The 23,065-nt window shown below is 39.1% G+C and overlaps 1 protein-coding gene across 2 annotated transcripts in view; it reads left to right on the forward strand.

Moving 5' to 3' along the window:
- The window catches only part of FAM135B (family with sequence similarity 135 member B), a 220,671-nt gene that overhangs the window by 194,146 nt on the left and 3,460 nt on the right, over positions 1-23,065 (forward strand). For both annotated transcript variants that reach the window (XM_033011811.2, XM_033011810.2), the window contains exons 10-18: positions 1,921-2,076; positions 4,069-4,142; positions 8,073-8,227; positions 9,455-11,528; positions 13,265-13,431; positions 15,459-15,550; positions 18,170-18,267; positions 18,566-18,717; positions 19,534-19,644. In XM_033011811.2, coding sequence (XP_032867702.2) covers positions 1,921-2,076; positions 4,069-4,142; positions 8,073-8,227; positions 9,455-11,528; positions 13,265-13,431; positions 15,459-15,550; positions 18,170-18,267; positions 18,566-18,717; positions 19,534-19,644 — 3,079 coding nt within the window. The remainder of the gene's footprint in view (positions 1-1,920; positions 2,077-4,068; positions 4,143-8,072; positions 8,228-9,454; positions 11,529-13,264; positions 13,432-15,458; positions 15,551-18,169; positions 18,268-18,565; positions 18,718-19,533; positions 19,645-23,065) is intronic.

The raw sequence follows: 23,065 nt of genomic DNA on the forward strand, positions 1-23,065 counted from the left end.
GTGAACTGGAACAACTTCTTTTCAGCAGAACATGAAAAACAGTCACTTTTAAAGGAAGAAAATGCTGTTGAAAACCATGCAAAGAAGTCTGTGTGGTTAGTCTCCCATTACCACTGTGTTACCAGAGCCAGGTCTATTTTAAAAATTAAATACAAATAAAAGAAGGAAAAAAAAGTGAGTCTAATCTTGCCATATCTTTGTATTCAACCCAAGAACACAGCAGATACTCAATGCAGGAAAAAGTGGAAGAGAAATATTTTTTAAATATTGTGATTGATTTGTAAACAAACAAGCAAAAATAACTCCTCAAAAAAACCCTCTTAATTTGTTTTGCGTGACAGTATTGTTAAAGCCAGACTATCCTGAGTGGCTCTTGAAAGTCCAGTCACAGGGAACAGCTCAGCAGCAGGTATGTGAATGGAGTAGCCAGAATCACATTTGGTGATCATTTTACTTGCTGGGTTTTGATCTGAGGAACTGAGTCCCTGGGATTTGACCTGGATCACTAGTGTTGCTAAGCTCCTGTCCTGTGTGTGTCAGCACAGTAAGACTCTCACAATTAGAAGTAGTCATTGTCAAAAGTCTAAGAACCAATAAACTAGAAAAACAGACAAACACCTATTCCTACTATGGCTTGAATTAATAATGCATCTTCTTCGAAGACTATGCTTTTATTTTATGATGTAAGAGACAGCTTACTGACTACATTAAAAAAAAAAAAAATAATCGACACACAGTGTATAAAATTGAGTGCAGTAAATAAAGTAGTGCCCTGACTCTGCAAAGAGAAATGTTTGGGCAGGATCTTTTGTCTATCACTATCCCCATGACTTTTCCAGTAGCAGAATGGGCACTGGAGCTTGTGCCATTTTGGACAAGTCATTAAAACAGAATAGCAACCAAGTAATGTAAACTCAGTGACAATATCTGTGTTATCCACACACACATTTTCTCTGTTTCTCTCTCTCTCACACACAGACAATTTGCTTTTAATCATTGCTTAGTTTCCAGAGTCACCAATCTGGAAACTACCTGCATAATAAAATGTGAAAAATAAACAGGCTTTCAGCTAGACTGCAGTCCTATCTAAAAACCTGATAAATGATTACTCTGGTATTATTTCCAGAGTATTTCTGCTAGTATTACCAGTTTAATGGAAATAGGTAGGGACCCTAGGTATAGATGAAGGCTCAGTTCTGTACTCTTTGTGCCAAAACATGGAGGTAAAATGCAATGCCTGTCTCTTGTTAAAGAAATTGTGAAACCAGAGAGATTGATATGCAGAGACTTTGCTGCTAACATGTACTTACTGGGCTGCAGAGATTTAGTGCAGAATTGCAGCCTGGAGCTGGAGGGCACTGAGGGCCCCAGCATGTCCTAGTGTGGGAGAGAAGCAACAGCAGACTCTGGAATGTCTTTTTTCATCATGTGTTGAGAGCAGTGTTTTGGGTTTCAGTTTGTTGTTCAATCTTCTACCCATTCAATCACCCATCTGGTATCCTGGTGTGACATGGCTGAGAAGGTTTCTTTTGCTAGAATAAAGATGACGGACCATGGTTTATTATTTCATAGCATCCAGCACCATCTGGTGGATAATTTGGAAGCTAATTTTTTTTTTTTTTTTCCAATTACTACATTTGCAGTAGTGTCTGCAAAAATTGAGGCTGTTCCCACTTCTTGCTCTCCAGTTGTGTAGTTGAGACCCTTTGTACTAAAATACAAGGCTTTTAAGGAGCAAAAGCAAAAGTCTCACCAGCTTTATTTGGGGTAAAATATCTGAAAATAGTGTCTATAATAATAATTCTAAATCAAGAGGAATTTTTTTTGTTCCAGTTTTTTTCTAAAAGGAGTTGATCTAATATATGAACTGACTTTCATTCGTGACAGTCTTGATCTTAGAATGCCCTTTCTCTCCTCCAGCTGCTGAGTAATCCAGAGAAGATAGCAGAACAGATAAGCAAGGACCTCGCCTGGCTTTGCTCCCACCTCCTGGCCCTGTGGACCCAGTTCCTGGAGGTGACAACACTCCATGCAGAAGTCACAGCTTATCTGACTCAGGAACATCACATGCTGAGGGTAATGTTAAGAAGTTAAAAGCAAGTTCAGTAATGGTAACCTCTTGCTAGACAATAACGATATATCTGGATATGTATTTTTAATACTATTTGGATCACCCTATGAATATTTACTTGAAATGTGGTGAGCAGGACAAGAGATAAAGAGATGAAGCCCAGGATTTGAAATTACAGATTTCAATTTCTGGAATGAAGGCTGTTACTTTTATGGCACCCAGGATCCTGTGCAAAATGAGTGCACTTTGAACACCAGAATCAGATATGGAACAAGAGGTAGGTGGGAAGAGGTAGCTATGACATGTACTTACTAGATATCCATAAATCATAAGTATTTGTTTTAAAAACTGCCATAAGGAATATAGACTTGTTCTTTTCACTATGTCACATATATATATATATATATATATATACACACAACAAATTCTTTCTCCTAGTGATGTGCATACTACAAAATATCAATACTGGTCATGTGGAAATTGCTTCTTGTACTTGATAATAAAGAAGGCACAAAAGCACTTGTCTTCTGAGCTAACTTTGTCAGATCTGCTTATCTGATTAGTTCAGCAAGCGTTGTGTTTTCCATTAGAACGTTTTTGGTTATTGACCAGACATCAGTTCAGCATATCACCTGAGCTGAACTCATAGTGTGATCTAATCATTAGAGTAGGGACATAGAGGAAATGATAGGATTTACTTTTCTTAGTTTTAGGAGTCTACAGTGTAGATACTGACATCTCAGCTTATGTTCTGGTTCCCATCAAAGTCAGTGGAGGTCTGGTTACCTTCCATGGTTGAGCTTGCAAAAAGGAGGAATAAAATTCAGGAAAAGGTGACTGATGCTGAGACCCCCCTGGCTAATTTGACAAGGTCTCCCTTGACTCTGAGAAGACCTGGGTGGCTTTCAGCCAAAGCACACAACTCTGTATGCTCCCAGCTCCAGCAAGGTGAATCTCAGACTATGGTTTGTTTCAGCATCAACTGATGCTGGCTTGCTTGACTTTTGGCAAATTACATATTTTTGTGTGCTTCTGTTCCTCCCCATGTAAGATGTGTGTTATGATACTTTCCCAGCTTTGGGAAACAGGTTTAGAACCCCAAATGAAAAGTCATACGATTAATGTACAGTCTTTTGAATAAGTGCTAGTGCTTTTTTATAGAAAGTCAATTTTTTAAAACACAGATGGAATTTAGAGAGATGCCAGGATGTTATGACATGCTTTTTGCTGCAATTTTCTGACTCTGTAACAGAGGTCACTTTTACAAATATTATTAGTAATGTATGGGCTGCAGTTTAGCAGCTTAGTACATTTGATTACATATTATGCTTGATTCATTTAAACTCAAAGCACTGAATTTTTTATAGTTTATTTCACACTCTGTGCTCTGCCAGCCACTTCAGATTTGTGGCTCTTTCGTAATTGATTATCCAACACTGAACAGATCTAATGTCCATGAAGAGATTTGAAGAGCTCTCATTTGTAAGTATCATGGCATAGGCAGATGTGTTTCTTCCAAGATAGGGCTTATTCTCCTCTGGGTTGATATATAAGACTTACTTTACTCTCTTAGGAGTCACTGTGGATGTTCTCATAGAAGAGATGATCAATTATGAATTGTTCTAATCTAGTAACTCACTGCACCGCTATTATATGGTTTGCAAGGTGAGAAAGGAAGAACTTCAAGAATATAGGGGGAAATAGTAAATTTGACAACTTTTAGAAAAGTAGTCAGAAGATGCACATAAGAAAATCTTGATTTACTGTCAAGAGACACTTCTTACCTCCCAACAAAATATGCAACTACACCAGCTGCTTTGTGCTGGACTGGTAAAGTGAAGCAGAATTGAGGTCTTTTCTTCTGTCACCAGAGTGGTGCAACGCAGATGGAGCATACTAAGGAATCTGGTCCTGACAGTCACTGCTCTGTTATTAGCCTGATTGTACTAAGCACCTTTCGGCAGATCTTATGTTTAACTTGTGTGCTTCTACCTCAGGTGAGGAGATTCTCAGAAGCCTTCTTCTACACTGAGCACCAGAAACCTGCTGTGCTCACATTCCAGGAAGGCCTGTAAGTAAACCATTAACACTCTCCTGTCACTAGAATGACTGAAAAATGCAGTTTAAAATATTTTGCAATCAAGACTGAGATCTTTTTCTGCTGGACATAGAGGAGTTTGATTTGAGATAAATCACTGGGCCTGTTCTAGCTCCATATCATAAAACCACTGAAATCATTGTCAAAAGTAAGGGACTCTGATCAGGCCCCAGAAATTAATTTCAAGAATCCTATATGCTAGGGATATGATGCCAGAGATCCTCTTTCCCCACCTCTCTTCTCAGTCACAGTTGGGCACACTTCTCTTCATAGTATATCTGCTGCAGAAACTCCCAAACCACTTAACAATAAAAAAAAAAAGCAAATTTTTTTTTTTATATATATAATTAATCAACATTCCACAAACATTCAAACAACAGGTCCAAATGTCGGTGAGAGGAGAACAAACTATCACCACACAAACTTCTGGGGTTTAACAACCACCCAAAACACCAACCAGAGGTTTAACTACAACCCAAAATGCTCAATCACTCACCTAATAAAAGGTAAGGACTCTCAACCTTGAGGAACATCTCAGGGCAGCGTCCTGACCCACAGAAACCCTGAGGAGTTTCCTTGGGCAGTGTCCCAACCAAGGGGAGAGCCCTTACCTGCAGCACATTGCTCCGGGCAGCACTAGCTCAAAATTGCTCCCCCAGGGACTCCATCTATACCCGAGCTGAATCTGACCTGTGGTCAATATCAACCCCTTTGGCCAAAGACCCCAACTACTGTAAAGCCCTGAGAACAAGGGCATATAAAAGGTTCAACAACCAGGGACCCACAATTTCATTGGGCGGGTGCACCTGCCACAATATCTGCATCAACACCACCAACCTCAGGGCAGGCAGAAATATTTTTTATGTCTTTCTTTAATTAACTTCCTAAACCCACTACACCAGATCCAGTACTGTTACTTTTAATGGGAAATAACTGCTGACAAGCAGCAAAAGCTTAACATTGAAAAATTTTATTTTACCATCCGTAATATAGGTTTATACATTTTTGGGTGTAGGCAGTTATGGATTTTTTTTGGTGTTTAGTACAGCCCTGCTTTGTATAGAATAAAGGATCTTTAAATTCAGACAGAAGTATTAAACAGCCAATGTAGAGCTGTGGATGTTCACTAGATACAGTAGTGGGGGACAGGAATGGGGAATACCTCCATGTTAACTGGAGGAACTGTGGGAGTGATGTGAGCTCAGGGCTAAAAATAATTGACCAAGAATCAACAGTGTAAAATGGTTCAGGAAAATAAACATATTAGGCTGCATTCATAAAAATATGCTATAAAACACTGGCAAGGTAAGTATTTTCTTCTGCTTTACACTTCTTACTTGGAACCAAGCTGGACAGTATGAAGAGCCAGTTTTAAAGCTACACTGGGGAAAATCCTGCCTTCAGTTTTAACCAATGATCCCAAGTGGAACACATGGATAATGTTCAGGACCTGACCCCTGGAGACAGAGTTCAAAGAAAGATGATCAGATTTGAATTTCTGACCAATGAGGGATGTCCTGACTATTTGTCCACTGAAACAGCCTATCACCGTGGGGGAACCACAGCATTACCAGCGTGAAAGCCCATGTTTCAGAAGGGGCTTAAAGACTCTGACATCAGGTCCTGTCACGATGATATGGCATAAGTGAAACATCTGCTTCTGACCTAGTGCAAAGAAGAAAAGTACTTTCTCAGAGCTGTGACTAGGGACATTAGGACTTATTCAGTGTTGATGGAAAGGGCCATGACTTTATTAGTGGATGGGTTGTACAAGGCTACCTTGTTATACCAAATTAGAGCAGCACAATGGCTGCAGGGGCTCAGCTGTGCTCACTTAGTCCTCCCATGTCAGGTTTTAGGTGAGCTATGTACAAGGAAAACCACATGTTGAGATCCTGGGGTAAGGACGCAGACACTTGTGGCTCCATTCAAGCAAACATAACCCTGCACAGGGGGAAGCTTAATTGCGTGAAGTGCTTTTATTTTTTCAGGCAACTGCAGAACTAACCAATTTCCTACAGATAAACATATTTCCCCTCAGGACTATCAAGGAGACAAGTGAAAAAAGTAAAATCATTTACAAACTTTAAATGTCAGTCTATGTAGTAAATTTGGTCTATACAGGCCTCATGGTAGTCATGTTTTCATTTTGATTTTGCAAGATGATGTAATTGGAAAAACAGAGTCTTGGCTGCCAGAGTATTATTAATGATGGAGGTGGCAGCAGGGAGTATTAGTTGATTTCATAGAGTCTCCAGGTGAGATCAGCTCTCAGTGTGTCAGGTGCTGCACAACCACCTCAAACAGTAACAGTTTTTTGCCCCAGTTCTTTCTTCCTTCTCACCAGAAAAGAGCTTTTTTTTTGCCTCCTACACTTGTTGTGAGTTCTGGGTGAGGCCATGCACCTACAAGCTTGGCAGCATTTCACTGCTTAGACAGAAGAGGACACATCATTTTCAATAAGTTTGGTATCACACAGGGTGGGATCCTCTAGCAGGTGACATATCCTCCCAATATTTTACAGAAAAAATATTTTTTTCTCACACCTTTCAATATCAGTGATTCATCTTTTGTGCCAGAGATTGGTCTTGAAGCAATCTTATTCTATTATTTTTACATGTGGTCTTCAGTAAAATGCTGATGCTATTATTAATATATCAGTGAGAACTTCATTATGGTGCTAAGAGTTAACTCTAAACACCCAGGTGTTGCTGCAGGCAAGAATGAGCAGTTAGCTATTTGTGACTGCTGTCTGAGTCATGTTTTAGCAGCCAATGACTTCTTTATCATTAAGGAAAAAATTACTGGCCTACAGGTAGGAACAAATGATAGACAGCAATAATTATGTTCTGAAGTTGAAGCTTATATGCTTGTCTGAATAATAGGAATCCTTCATGCTGGCATGAATTACAAACCTGCTGTTTGAGTTTTGCTTCATAATGTGTGAAGTGTGTTTTTCCCAGTTCACTGACACATGATGATTATCTACCATTTGCTAATGATATTCTGAAATAGTCATTGTGCTGTCCTATGGGATTTGTGCAGAATTGATTTCAGCTGACCATCTATGAAAAACTTGTTGCCTTCCTTTTTATTCCTTAGGATAAACAGACTAATTCATTAAAGAGTCAACGCAAATAAACAAACTTTGTATTTGATGTTTTCCCCGTCTTTTGAGGAAGGTGCTTACATAGGAAATCTCATCAGAATTTAAATTACTGTATTTATTATAGCTGAACTCACATTTGTGTGCCAGTTTAACATCACATTCACTGATGAAAGCCAGGTAGCATTTTACATGTTCCAAAAGATGGAAACAGGCAGTTATTCTAGTTGTCCCAACAGGCAGTGGCTGAATTGATATGTCTTAGCTATTCCAGATGAGGAGTGGTATAAGTGAGATAGAGAGCCTGCCATGTATCCTTCTTGGCCTTGTTCTGCCCTGTACTGCTCAACCAAATTTTTGATTATTTCTTCCGGCATCTGGGTTTTGAAATCCTTGCCACAACCAGAGTGACAGACCTCTTTTCCTGACTAGAAAGCCAGCTGAGGGATCCAGTCTCAGCTGTCTGCAGTGACCCCTGGGAGGACAGCAATGAGTTATGGTAGCTAACAGGAACCTGTGGTGGCAGTAGTTGGAACAATTTAAAAAAGACAAAGGGTTTGCAGTGATGTAGTGTGCAAGTTGTAGGTATTTCTAACAGAGATAGAAATCAACTCATGGGAAACATCCTTCGAGGGCTGTGTACCCTCTCATCACACAGTACTGCCTCCTTTCCTTTTAAGAACATTGCCTCTGTCCTCTCCCTACACATCCAGCTTTGCTGACAGGCTTGTAGGAGTGATGGAGAAACGGCACAATAACTACTCAAACACTGAATTTCTTTTGTACTTTTTTGCAAGGATCCAAAGTCACGGACAGATTTCTACAGAAATTCGTAATTCGGAGTACTTCACCAGCATGCCCCCGCTTCCGACAGAATGCCTTGACATAGATGGGGACTGGAACACGCTCCCAGTTATCTTTGAAGATAGGTACATGGATATGCCTTGCAAAGGTGAGTGAAAACCACAAGGTACAGCTTCATGAACTGAGGAAGGTTCACTTCCTCGGGCCAGGATAAGCAATCTCACATCCCTTGGACTGACTCTGGCTTGGATCTGAGTATGATCCACTATGTAATATAGCTGAATTCTTCTCTTTTCATTAGTAGCAAACTCGAGTATTTCCTGTATCTTCATATTTTTCATCTTAAAACTTGTTTAGTTACAAGAGCTGGAGGGAAAATCTGGAAAGAAAAAAAGATATTTTGGATTTTTGCTACAGTATGAATTTAAAGGAAAAACAGCACTATGAATTTCATCCTCAGTGTGACATCTAGTGGTAAGAAAATTCAGGACAAAAATTTCAGTGTAAAGACCAACACTGTTCCTGAAAGGCAGCATTACTTAAAAAAAAAAAAATATTTTCCCCTTGAGCACCCAAATCAAATTTTTAATTAAGAAATTTTTCAGTTCCACAGATTCGTAGTAAAAACTCATAGCCCTTGGTTCCATTTTCTTTTTACTCAAGATTAGCAAGGAAGAAATATGTAATAAAATTATAGGTGACTATAGTCTAGTAAATATGGCCTGTGGTCCAAAGTTTCCATTCTTTCAGAGTTATCCAACTGCCTAAATTTTGACAATGCTAATTACAGATATTTAAGTTATTAAACTGAGTGTTAAACTGACTCACAGGCAAGAGCTATGCTAAGAACAATGCCATATGATAACAGGAACACAAAGAATATCAGCTTTGCTTTGCTTATCTATGCTGCAAAAAACTAGCAGTTTAGGTACAATTATACTGAGGAAAGCGTATTTTATTGATATTCTCTGCTTTATCCTAACGATAACTGTTCAGTGAATATGATTCTACATAAATGCACTCTGACATTTACATTTGTGATATGACTGTTATATATGTATAATTTATATTTTATACAATATATTAATATTATAAATACTATATAATTTATATTATAAAAATATTAGTAAACATTTATATACTAATTTAATACATAAAATATATTTTATTTATTAACATTATTATCCTATACTTATGTATATAAACATAGAATTTATATTATAGATAATGATTATAGAAATATATATAAATATATACTTTTATAAATATACATACTTTTTTTTAGTCCTTACAATCACTTTTCAATGTCCCACATCACCTTGGGGTAATTTATTGTGTTCTTGTAGATACTACTTTTTTTCTTTCTTTCTTTCAGATCAGAATTTAGACGTTTTCCCAGGTTTTGAGGTTTCTACAAGTACTCCAATGGATGTAATAGATGACAATGAAGATTTTGCATTAAATGATGCTACTGCAGTAAGGAAAGAAGACTTTGGGAAAGGTACTCTGCTAATACACACAGATAGGATAAACGGGAATCCCTCCTGCATATACAGCAGTACTGAAGGTGCTGCTTATACAGCCAAGGGTTTAAACCAGCACTCCACATCTCAGGTATGTACAGCTAACAAAGAAGGCCAAAGGAAACCTGAAAATATTTTTGTTTCAAGCAAGGAAACTACTTCTGACTCAGAGTCAGGCAATACAGAATGCACATCAGAAGACTTTAAAACACCCAAGGAAACTTTATTACAAGAATATAGATTTGCAACAGATGTTACCTATGGAGATATGAAACTTAGCAATAAGGATTCCCACAAAACTGAGCCTGTGTTAATTGTCAGTGCTCAGTATGAGTGTGGAGCATGTGGAACCAATGGCTTGGAAGATAGGACTGAAATACATAAAATAGATCAATCTGTTAATCCTGAGAATAATATCACTTCGCCTGAGCTTGCACTGAATGAATTAACCAGTCTCGAAAAAACAGGAGATCCAGACACCAAGGCTCTGCTCCCTGCTTTGAAAGCTTTGCCAACACACAGCTTTGAAGTGAAATTATTCACAAAGGAGCAACGAGGTGAGGAGTGTGAAGAATTTACCCTGATGTCAGGGGTCATAAAAAGATCCTCCTCTATAATATCGGATTCAGGCATTGAAAGTGAACCCAGTTCGGTGGCGTGGTCTGATGCTCGTAGCAGGGCACTGGAGCTGCCCAGTGACCGGGAGATCCTGCACCACTTGGTACGCAGGCATGCCATCCATAGAAATTCCCTGGAGGGTGGCCACACAGAAAGCAATACCAGCTTGCCCAGTGGGATCCAAGCATCACTTACGTCCATTAGCTCTTTGCCCTTTGAGGAAGAGGAGAGGGAAGTGGAACTTACCAAACTGACAAAATCTGTCTCAGCTCCTCAGATCAGTAGCCCAGAAGAGCCTGTGGAGGAGGTAGATATATCCAAACACAGTGAAGCAACCTCAGGAGATTCAGGAGGAAACTTAAAAAGTTGCAGAGAAACAGAGGGTAAAAATAGAAAATTAATCATGGACTTTTCTGAGTGTCAAATCACCACTGAAAGTGGACAACTAGAACCAAGAGGATATCCCAAACTCTCCATCAAACACAGTAGCAGTAACACTGAGTTAGAAGGAGATGAGAAGAGGGAAGGTTTTTCAGAGGCTTACTGTAGTTTGGAAAAGGCAAGACCAACTATTTGCCCAAAGCATCTTCGAGATAATGTCCCTGAGTGCCAGTCACTTGAGAGCAACAGTGAGTGTAGCTTAAAACCACCAAGGGCTTGTAATTACTTGGACAAAAATCTAGATAAGTTTGATACATGCATTGAGGATCCAAAAGATAAACTTAAGCCGGACAGTTTAAAATTACAACAAGGCTTTTACTCCAATAACATAATTTCAGGAGAGGAGGGTTTATCACAAAGCATAAAGGTGGTACCAGATTTTTGCTATCCTGTTCCAGCTCCTTCAGAGACCTCAACTGAATTTGGCTCAATGCAAGGAGAGTGTGGTAGCTCTCTTGCTGATGAGAGCCCAGCAGCATATGCAGAAATGCAGGGGTTACAAGAAATTGAGCTCAGCGACTCACCTGCCTCAGCAGACCCTGCTGCAGTATCCTACCAGGCTGAATACCCTCAGGAACCCAACACCCAAGAGCATAAACTTGTAGCTAATGGCACCGGCTTCCATTTGGCGACAACGGAGGGTGTAGCCCTGGAAAGCAGAAAGGCTGTTGATGTGGTTAACCTGTCCATCTCTTGCACAGCTACGTGTCTTCCCTTTTCTTCTGTGCTCAAAGAGACCCCTGCTATGATTGGTTTCTCTGCAAAGCAGACTGCATTCCCCATCACACACCAGCCTTTGGGCTCTTTTGGAGTTGTCTCTTCTAATTCAAATGAGATGGATGAAGAGACCAATGAAAGGATGCTGAAGTAAGAATGTTTAATTACTGTCTTCATTAATATTACTGTAATGCCAAGAGACCCTGAAAAAGTTTAAGACCCTAATACAGGAAGCATACTGTAAGCTTGTTTTCAGAGACAGTTGCTTCCTGAAGAATTACAGTATGAATAATCCAAATAGGCAAATGGAATATATAGAATAAATAGTCTAGACAGACAGGAAAGATGAAAACATAGAGAGACCAAGATTGTCAAAGACACATTAGGCCCTTAATCCTCATGAAAAACAGTGGAATTTAGGTGTCCAAATAATCTTTAAGATCTGGCCCTCCTTCATGAAGACAGGGTTATCCAGACTTGAGTAATGATCCGAGATAGCTGGTTCACTATGACAGTGCCATAGTTTGTTTTTCTTTTCTGCTTAAATAACTACACTCATTAGCTAAACTATGAAACGGGAGCACAGACTGGCTAATAGGTTCTAAACTTCAGCTTCTCAGACTGCAAAAATGGGAGAATTGACAACCTGGGTAGCTGGAGAAGAGGCATTATTTTTTTTTCCTTCTTCTTTGCCTATGGTAAAAGTGCCACGTTGTGACCTTGATGTCAGAGTGGCCCATTTCACAGACTGACACACTAGCACATGTATACTTCTTTATATTTTGGTGTCTTTGCTGTGCTGAGAGAAAACAGTAGCACGGGGATTTCTCAGCCCATTCAGCTGCCCAAAATTTTAGCTTTCTGCATGTGCATTCATTTGCAACACAAGACTTAATTTATATTTTTTTGAAAGCCTCTTCAGGTTCATTTTATTTACCCTGCTGTAAATCCTGCTTAATCTAAGCAAAAAATGTGTTCCTTCTTTCTGAAACAAGGTATTTAAGCACATATTCATGTGCATGAATCCAGGACCTCCAGGTCTGTGGCCTGACTGCTAGATTTTTCATTCCTGTCTCCCTTTGAAGTCAGTTGAACTGATGTAGATAATTGCTTACCATTATATCAAATCGCCTCAAGCTATCCCCAGGCTTTAAAGGTTTATATCTACTAACGGTCCATCCCAGTTTTCTACCTAATTCTAGATTTATGTTGTGATTATTTATTCCTAAAAACTCTGGATAAGTTTGGCTAAGTCAAAAAGCCACTGAAGAGTTTGACTTCTTCAGCAGAATGCTTCAGGATGAATTAATGTGTCAAATTTTAAGCCTCGATTAGGAGAGAAATTGGCTCAATTCTTTCATCGAGCTGCTCTTCCTCTTAGCTACAAAATGTTTTCAAAAGAATCTGAAACTAAACCAAACCAAAAGTATCTACCATATGAGATGCATCCTTTAACTCCACAGTCTGAGAAATTAGAATACCTTCTACCTGCCTATAAATGGATCTGATGCTAGCAAAATCATACATTTTGCATTTCAGTATCTATAAGGCTGATGACATTAAGATGCAAAACTGCCAGTTCTGTATCTTAGTCGTATTGTAATGGGCCACCAGAAAATTATTTTCTGTAAATCTTTCATTCCTCTGGCAGGTGTAAGGTGTTAACAGGCTTTAGTTATTCCCTGTATGTAGCCAAATCACTCAGAAACAGATTTTCTTCCCTGCATCCTGATTTCTCTCAATCAGAATAGATAAAGAATAGTAGCCAGGTCTCTATCTGAAAATTGCAAACATGACTTCTTGAAAATACCAGCATCCTCATTTCTAGTTTGAAGGTTCGTTGTTGAAGATCCAGTTCTATTGTGATTAATGAATGTATTCTCCAGTTTTTATCAGGCCAAAGAAAAATTTAAAAAGGAAATGAAGATTGAAGGATTTCTGTACAGTGACTTATCCGTACTAGCTTCTGATATCCCATATTTTCCACCAGAGGAAGAGGAAGAAAATTTGGAAGATGGAATTCACCTGGTTGTCTGTGTCCATGGATTGGATGGTAAGACCAGGAGGAATTGCTCTCTACAAGTCCTTTTGGTGTAAATAAAAAAAGGACAGATGTTCAGCAAGTATGAAAGAAACGAGAGTTTAAGGAAAGTATTTAACTCAGATAAGCATTGAGTCCTTTTTAAGTTATTCAGTCCATTGTAATAAAAGATCTAGGAAAATATTAAATATTTGCTCTAAGAAATGGGTGTTGCAACTTTTTTTAAAAAAAAACAGCCCAGAATCCTAAAACAAAATACATCAATCTTTCTGTGTACAAGAGGAGCAAAATATAGTAACTTTTCTTGTCTTTCCACAGATGCTTGGTTGTTTTACACTATGTCACCATGATGAAAACATTATTTAACTGACCCCAACACTGTTATAGGACAGATAGTACCCAGCTTTAGAAAACAAGAGAATAAAAATCATTATTCACTGCAGAGGAGGCATGGACTGGAATTTTTTACATGTATGCTTTCTAATCAGAAAACAAATATGTTAAACTTGAAACTTCTCTTTACAAGTTATTGGTGTCAATGGGAAGGGTGTAGAAGTTAACCTTGAAACCACAGACCAAGAGGGATAGAGAATCTGAAATCTCAGGCATTTTCAGAAAGGTGGAAAACAAACACTTGCTGGCTTGGTCAAGGACAGCCATTCAGTATCTCAGTGGCAGTAGTGTCCTTTTCACTAGGTGAGGGTGTTAACAGTCACAATTGTGAATAGAACTTATCTACACAAAGCAGATAAGCAGGCACTTCTTTATTCCAGTTCTGGGGAACACGGGGGATAGCTCCACCAAAAAAGCGTGTTCACCAACAGGTACAAAGCACAACATATTTATACACTTTTTCAGCAGAGTCATGGTTACATAAGATCAACAAAATTCATAAAGTTTAGTTTGAACTTAATAATGATTGGCTTTCAGTTACCTCACCTTACTTATATTCCTATTCTACAGAAATCATTGGTCATCTTTACTGATTGATTTGAATAGAATGAGGGGAGGGTAATTAACAGCATATTCATGTTATTTCCTGGAAATCATTATCATATGCAAATGTCTCTAACGTATGCATGGTTATGTTGGATGGGGGTCCTCTGGTGGTTGTCGATAGTCTTCCTCACTGTGTCTGCTGATTGAACTCCATCCTTGTGCATGCTCATTTCATCTTTGGCTAATGCCTATTTCTTCTTTGTCTGATCTTCCCAACCAAAACCAGTTTCTTCTGGTACCTGTTGTTTCAAATCAAGATCCATAACCAGTACCCATTGTTTTGATTCAGAGTTCATAACGATTCTTGTAGTGTTCAAGGCACACACCATACTAGCTCCTAAGAGTCTTAGTGTGCTTTATATTCTCATAGCTGCTATAACTCCATTTAAAAATCAAAATCATATTCTAAACTAAAATCAAAATAATATTCTAGGATTCAAGCTATTTTAGTAAGGTAACTGCAACAAAGGTATCTCCTCTTTCAGTAAAACATTTCAGCAGATTTTGGAATTTCCTAGTATGGAATAGGGTGTCTCCCAAAATATTAGGAGCCTGACATTATTTCAGTGCTGTCTCTAATTGCTAATACACAGAGACAGGCTACTCTACATCCGAAGGTACACCTCTGTACTACAACACATGTGCTGAGATCCCTGTCAGGGCTGCAGTGTTCCCTGGGATCCTCACCAGCTGTGAAGGTGGAAGAACAGACCTCAGCTTTTTGTCTTTTTTTCTTACCTCTTCTGTTCAGCATATAGGGGTAAGAGTTATTCTGAGCCTGATCTTTTACCTTTCTTCCCCACCATTTATGCAGTCCCAACAGCAGGAGGTGAGGTCCAGACCCACCTCGTGCAGACTGTGGATATTTTTGCTCTCCCACTATTTCAGTGAATGATCCTGTGGTGTGGTGAGCTGTCTTAGCAGCACTGAACAAGAGCTTTATGATGTCAAGGTTCATAGGAATACAAAAGTATTAAACTGAATCTACATTAGTTATTTTTCTGTTGAATTATACCTTATAAAGTGCCATTTATTTCTAGGTAACAGTGCAGATCTGCGACTGGTAAAAACTTTTATAGAACTTGGACTCCCTGGTGGAAAATTGGACTTCCTAATGTCTGAAAGAAATCAGGTAGTAAAGAGCTAATTTCTGTCTTCTTTTAGATCTGCTACAAGCTGTTGACATTGTGGAAACAGGGCCTTCAGCAAAGCCTTTTCACCAACTGAATGTAGCAATAGTACTGGGGAATTCAGGGAATTTTATGTAGTATTTAGTACAAAGGCCTGGTCCTTTTCCTGTTTAATTTGACAGGGTGTTCAAACCCATCAGAAAATATTCCTAGCATTAAAGTCAAAAGCAATGACATTAGAACTTGCAGGACTAGACCTTAGAAGAAGAAAATTGATTTATCCTGTCAGTTTGCAAACTTATCAGCCTGGTGCCTCTGCCTGTTGGATGCCAGGCAACACAGCATAGACAGAAAGCAGCAAGTTTAATGATGCTAAATTCTCCAGAGGATGTGGAATATCCAGCATGTGTTGTCAGCTTCCTTTGCTGCATCAGCCATTGTTTCTCCTGTTGCAATGTTTGTGAGATTTATTTCCTTGAATGATAAAAAAACGTCTTCCAGAAAAATTCATTGCTAGTCTAGGCAGAGAAACAGAAATGAATTCTGTGCTTTGCTCTGCAATGAACCTGTATTTATGACACAGAGGCTTAACTTTATGCACAAGATAAGGATTTCCAGTATCCAGTCAGAAACATTATTCTGATTTATGAGCAGCTGAGAAACTTGAGCCAAAACTTTTCAACCTTCTTTGTTCAACAGCTTTTATATTTTCAAGTGGCCAGTTGGTGTTAGTCTGTGAACTTGACACCTTCCAGTGCACATCTCTGTCAGGAGCAGACCTCCACAGTAAATGTAAGCAAGATGAAAATAATGAGGAGACCACTTCAAACTTGCATCAAAGCCTCTTCTCATGTTTTCAGAGAATGAATTATCTTACAACATGTCTATTTAACATTATCCAGAGCCCATAATGGGAACTTTCAGTGCCTTTATAATCTGGGAAGGTGTGGAAGTTCCCATGGCATCAGAAATGGAACCCAAGTGCTTTTGTGACTATTTGGATCCTGTAAAGCATCCTGTCACCCTTTTCCCCCTGCTCTAAGAACCACACTGAAAATGACCCAAGAAATTGATTGTTCAGCTGAAGTTTGCCTTAGAGAGAAAAATGCAAATCACTTATTTTAGACATTCATTTGTGATATGTTTGACAAACTCAATCAGGCTGAGATGATACTAAAGAATGGAGATATATCCAGGTGAAATATGATGCTCAATGGGTTTTGTTTATGATTAGTGATTATGATTCTTCCACTTTCAAACAACCTAAAAGGTTTGGGATAATCAACCTAGGAAGAAATTATTAATTATCAATACAGACAAAACAAACAGGCAGAACGTTAGTGGACTCTTTGTAGTTTATGAGAACATTTATTTTAAGGCCATATTGCAAAGTGAATATACTCATGTTTTCCTTTTCAAGAGCAGCAATTAGCAAGATGAGTTGTGTCACAAAAGCATTAATTACTGAAATGTTTTCTCTGAATAGCTGTTCCAACATTTGATGATTGGTTTTGTGGCATCTCATTAGTTACAAATTTGATTTAGGGTCCTGCTGGATTGCCAAATGGCACAGTTCTGAATAACATCTGCCTGCAATTGTATAGACTGGACAATACATTATTTCTTTTATTGTATCATGATTTGCAGTACTATTGCAAGCAACAAATTGTTTCAAATTGTCTCTAGCACTCATTCTCTTACTGATAACTGTGGAATAACAAATGCACAGCATTTCATTAAGATTGACAAATAATTTTGTGATTGCATCCTTATCATCAGCATAACCCATGTGTCAGTGTATAATGTTGTAAACTATTTTATCGTAGTAATCTGTTAAAGCCTAAATGTCAAAAGCTCTTCTTCCATGTACAGAGTATGGTATCTAGAGCATCTGAGCATTAGGAGTTCTCACCAGTGTCAAGTTAGGCTGCTTCAAGATCAGACTTGTGAATAGCTCTGGAATCATTCAACCTAATATTGTTAATCTTACTATTAATAAATTGTGGGTCTGGGTATCGTGACACATGTCAAAGTTAGAGGCACACTCAATAGAGTAAGAGAAGCAACTACAGGAGGTAGTTTAATCCCATTAAAATATGAATTGTCTTCTAGAGGGCCCTATATCCATGTCCTACAAAATGTAGTGTTGCTCGAGTCCTAACTTGAATTCTCAGGTTGTGTTCTTGAAGCTAAAAGACACAATATAGAGTCAAAGAGACTCTATGACAGAAAATTTTGCCTTACCTTTCCTATGAGCTCATAGAAGACAGTGAATTTCCACATGGGCTTCAATGATAGTTGTGTAACCCACACTCACTTATGGTATTCTTATTACTGTTAATACTATGTGAGAAAGAAAATACTTGTCTGGAGTAAGTTTGCAGTGTTAGTTGGAAGCTATTTGCTAATAAACTGAGAGTGAAACTTCATGACTCTTTTCAAAGAACTTCAATTTTTAGAGGACTTGGAGAATGAGAAAAATCCCCACCTCCTGCTTCAGGATTTATAAAGAAATTTGGGCTGATTATTATGTTTCTGCTTGCATTCTACTTTGAAAATAACATCAGTCTTCAATAAGTGTAATATATTTTAATTCACCAACTCATTCAATCTTTCACCAGACTGATACTTTTGCTGATTTTGATACAATGACTGACCGATTACTGGATGAAATTATTCAGCATATCCAGTTGTACAACCTCTCCATATCCCGAATAAGGTAAGCGTTCTGGTAGTTAATAAACTATAACTGTTTTCATTACATGAGCAACATTAAGTGAAATTAGCTTTTCCAAAAGTGCCCTGTGTCAAAAGCCTTTGAATCAATGGGATGAATGTTTACATTTTTATAGGTGGAACAGTATTCAGTAGGCTGAAAAAAATGTGAGATGATAACTAAAGGATGTTATTGAAAGCCCTGATAGAGTCCCCTCTAGAGCAATTTATGCCACCCTTATATTTAATTTAAATAAAATACATATTTATTTGTGTTAATGTAATTCATTCTTCCCCAACAGTTTCATTGGACATTCCCTTGGTAACGTCATAATTCGATCTGTACTAACTCGCCCCAGGTTTCGCTATTACCTCAACAAGTTACATACCTTCCTGTCCCTCTCTGGGCCTCACCTGGGAACCCTTTACAACAACAGTACTTTGGTTAGTACAGGTAAGAGTTGATGGGAAAGCTATGACTGGCTGCAGTCCATGGCAGAGTATATGAGAGAGCAACACACGGAGGTAGCAATAAATTGTAACAACATGACATGTAGACATGTACAGTGAAGTTGTGGAAAATATTTGCTGAAGGCTTCAAACCCACACGGAAAAACATTTTCAGTGAGATGGGCTTTCAGTATCTACTACAAGGTTTATCACAATGCTCCCTGGAAAACCCAAGGGTGTGCAGCAGTGAAAGATGACCTTGCTTCTACTGTATTCTTACACTTCTCTGTATACTGTCAGTAAAGAGAGGCATCTCCAAGGCTGAAAAAGACACAGTGTTATGGAAATGGAATGTCCCACAGTTAAGCCTTCCTGAGTATTTATGCTAACATGAGATGGGTAATCATAGAATAGTTTGGGTTGGAAGGGACCTTTAAAGGTCATCTAGTTTGAACCCCCTTCAATGATCAGGGACATCTTCAACTAGATCAGGTTGCTCAGAGCCCTGTCCAACCTGACCTTGAATGTTACCAGGGATGGATGGGGCATCTACCACCTCTCTAGGCAACCTGTTCCAGTGTTTCACCATCTCCATTGTAAAAAAATTTCTTCCTCATAGTCCCAATCTAGTCTCTCTTAGTTTAAAACCATTACCCCTATCCAGTGAGACCCTTAGACTTTTCTCCCTGTTGATTATCAATAAAGAAGAAACAGAGACTTTTATTGAGTTACAGTGCTACTCTTACTGTAGACACATCTTTAATCCCCTTAGCTGACAATCAGCAAACAGGATAAAAATATGCACCAGTTTTCATTGCAGGTCTATGGCTCATGCAAAAGTTGAAAAAGTCAGGGTCACTTCTGCAACTGACCTTCAGGGACAATGCAGATCTGCGCAAGTGTTTCCTCTATCAGCTCAGCCAAAAAACAGGTGAGTAGGGCTTGATGTGGTTGTGTATATATCAAGGGCTATTACAAAGAATTGTGCTGGATTGCCAGGTTCTCCAGTGAGTAAAGGAAATCCACATTGTGTTAATGATCTTTCTTCAAACACTTTTGCTTTTGAGAAGGGCTGCTCTGTCTAAAATCTAATATCTATTTTATCTGTACATTTTTTTCTGCCAGTTATCAGTGAATATATTTGCCAAACTGTTAGCACCAAGAAAGATCCCCGTGCTGTAGTAAATATGCACCTATGTTTATATTCTACAAGCAAGAAATATCATTCTTCACAGGCCACAATTGCTTAATTTGTGCTACTAGATGAAAACCATTTTTCTTTCTTTTTTTTTTTTTTTTTTTTTTTTAATTTTAACATCTCTTCTGTCTAGAAAATACGGCTTTGTGAGATGAAAAACAAATTTTGTTCATGTCTATTTTGACACTTTTGTACTACAGAGAGAGATGTATGGCCTCACACTCCAAAAATGATGTCTAAATAAAGATCTTTTTACACCTTCCTTGGTCTGTCAAGAATAAATGAAATAAATACGGCTTTTCTTAAGAAAAGAATGCAAGCATGATCCCTCTGTTCAAGAAAACTCTTAAAAAACCCTCTTTCTTTTAAGAGTTATTTTTAACATTGTGAGCAAACTGGTGCTAATTATATAGTCACAAAGTCACTCCTTGATATATATCTTTTTTTCTCAAAAGTTGGTACATTGCTTGTAGGAAACAAAGACTATGTTATAATGAATATAACTTTTCAGTTTTTAGTCTGACATACATAGAGCTGTTTCATAATTTTATGAACACACTACATGATATAATCAATGACAAGAAGCTGTTGTATCTTAACATTATTTGAATTTTCCCTTTGATTCCCTGGCTCTCCTTTCTGTGGAGTGCAGTTGATGTCAGCTTTACTACTGTCATGTTAAAATAAAATTTGGTCTGCACAGGAAGTTCACGTTGTAACTTCCCAAGCAAAGAATTCCCAAGCATGTGTTGAGGGTCAAAGTGAGTTATTGTTTATTGTCTTGGTAGACTGAAGATCTAATAGGCTATAAATTAAAGTCTTGTCCCTGCAAAAGCAGAAAGCAGAAATTTAAACGCGAAGAGGCTTGTCTGTAAAGTTAGAATCATTCAGGTAGATGCACAGGAGAGAAATCTGAAGAAGTGAGTAGGTCCAGATGTAAACATATGAACTTGCATGCTGAGTCAAAATAGAGGTACGCCTACATTAGCACCTTGTTCCCAAAAGTAGGTGAGAGAACCTACTGTGGTGTGTTGACCCTGGCTGGACCCCAGGTCCCTACCAAAGCCGCTCTATTACTCCCCTCCTCAACTGGACAGGGGGAGAGAAAATATAGTGAAAGACTCATGGGTCAAGATAAGAGCAGAGAGATCACTCACCAGTTATTGTCATGAGAAAAACAGACTTGACTTGGGGAAATTAGTTTAATTTATTACCATTCAAATCAGAGTAGGATAATGAGAAATAAAACTAAATCTTAAAAACACCTTCCTCCCACCCATCCCTTCTTCCTGGGCTTAACTTTACTCCCAGTTTTCTCTACCTCCTCCTTGTCAGCGGCACAGGAGGATGGGGAATGGGGGTTGTGGTCAGTTCAACATGTTTTCTTTGCTACTCCTTCCTCTGCAGGGGGAGGACTCCAGCATGAGGTCTCTCCCACAAAAGACAGTCCTCCACAAACTTCTCCAATGTGAGTCCTTCCCACATTCTTCAGTTCTTCATGAACGGCTCTAACATGCGTCCCTTCCATTACATGCAGTCCTTCAGGAACAGACTGCTCCAGTGTAGGTCATAGAATCATAGAATCTTAGAATGATTTTGGCTGGAGAGGACCTTAAGGATCATCTAGTTCCAAACCCCTGACATGGGCAGGGACACCTTCTACTAGACCAGGTTGATCCCAGACACATCCAACCTGACCTTGAACACTTACAGGGAGGGGGCATCTACGCTTCTCTGGGCAACCTGTTCCAGTGCCTCACCACCTTCACAGTAAAGAATTTCTTCATAATATCTAATATAACTCTACTTTATTTCAGTTTAAAACCACTACCCCTTATCCTATCCATATACTCCCTGATAAAGAGTCCCTCTCCATCTTTCCTGTATGTCCCCTTTAAGCACTGGAAGATCACTATATGGTGTCCCTGGAGCCTTCTCTTCTCCAGGCTGAACAACCCCAACTCTCTCAGCCTGTCCTCATAAGGGAGGTGCTTCAGACCCCTGATCATCTTTGTGGTCTCCTCTGGACCCCCCTCAAGCAGGTCCATGTCCTTCTTATGTTGGGGTCCCCACTGCTGAGCACAATAGTGCAGGTGGGGTTTCACAAGATAAGATTAGAGGTGGAGAATCCCCTTCCTTGACCTGCTGGGCACCCTTCTCCTGATTCAACCCAGGATACAGTTGGCTTCCCATGGGCTCACAACCTCCTCTGTGCATCCATCCGCTCTGGTGTGGGGTCCTTCATGAGCTGCAGGTGGATATCTGCTCCACCATTAACCTCAATGGGCTACAGAGGAATCTCTGCTCCAGTGCCTGGAGCACCTTCTCTCCATCCTTCTTCACTGATCTTGGTGTCTGCAGAGTTGTTCTCACATATTGTCACTCCTGTCTTCTCTGGCTGCAATTGCTGTTTGGCAGTTGTTTAGTTCCCCTTCTCCCCCCTTCTTAAATATGTTATTCCAAAGGCACTACCACCATTGCTGGTGGGGTCAGCCTTGGCCAGCAGTGGGTCCATCTTGGAACTGGCTGGCATTGGCTCTTTTGCACGTAGGGGAAGCTTATGGCAGCTTCTCACAGAAAACACCCCTGTAACCCCTCCTCTCCCCCACTATCAAAACCTGCCCATGCAAACCAAATACCCCTACAGGGGGAGAAATATCAGAAGCAGTGTTATGCCTACTTTCCCAGATAACCCTTTAAGCCGCCAGTAATTTCTGTCTGTGTTCTTAAAGTAGAAGTCATTGCCACTTTTCCGTCTCTTTAAATGTTCCTTGTGCTTCTCTTGAAAATAAAAATGAACATTATTCTATACTGAACCTCTTCACATAAGGTTTTAGGTAAGGTAACACTCACTGTTGCTTCTACTTTTTACCTCAGACTGAAGTCACAAACTCAGTCGGTTTGATTGCACAAGAAGAAAATGATAAACAGCTTCAGCCAGGCTTAGTAAAGGCAGCCAGCAGGACTCTTCTTTGTGGCACTGATGGTCAGTTTTTCCTATGAAAATCTAGACATAAGAGGACTTGGTTCTAGGCTCCTTTTCCATAAGGGAGAGGGAAAAATGGAGGTCAAACCCACAGATCATTTATGTTCAGGATAATCTCTGGACTAATAGAATAGATCATCTATGTCAATTTTTCTACTTCTCTGATGA

Source organism: Tyto alba, unplaced genomic scaffold, assembly GCF_018691265.1.
Source record: "Tyto alba isolate M040663 unplaced genomic scaffold, T.alba_DEE_v4.0 Super-Scaffold_9, whole genome shotgun sequence".
NCBI classification, from domain to species: Eukaryota; Metazoa; Chordata; class Aves; order Strigiformes; family Tytonidae; genus Tyto; species Tyto alba.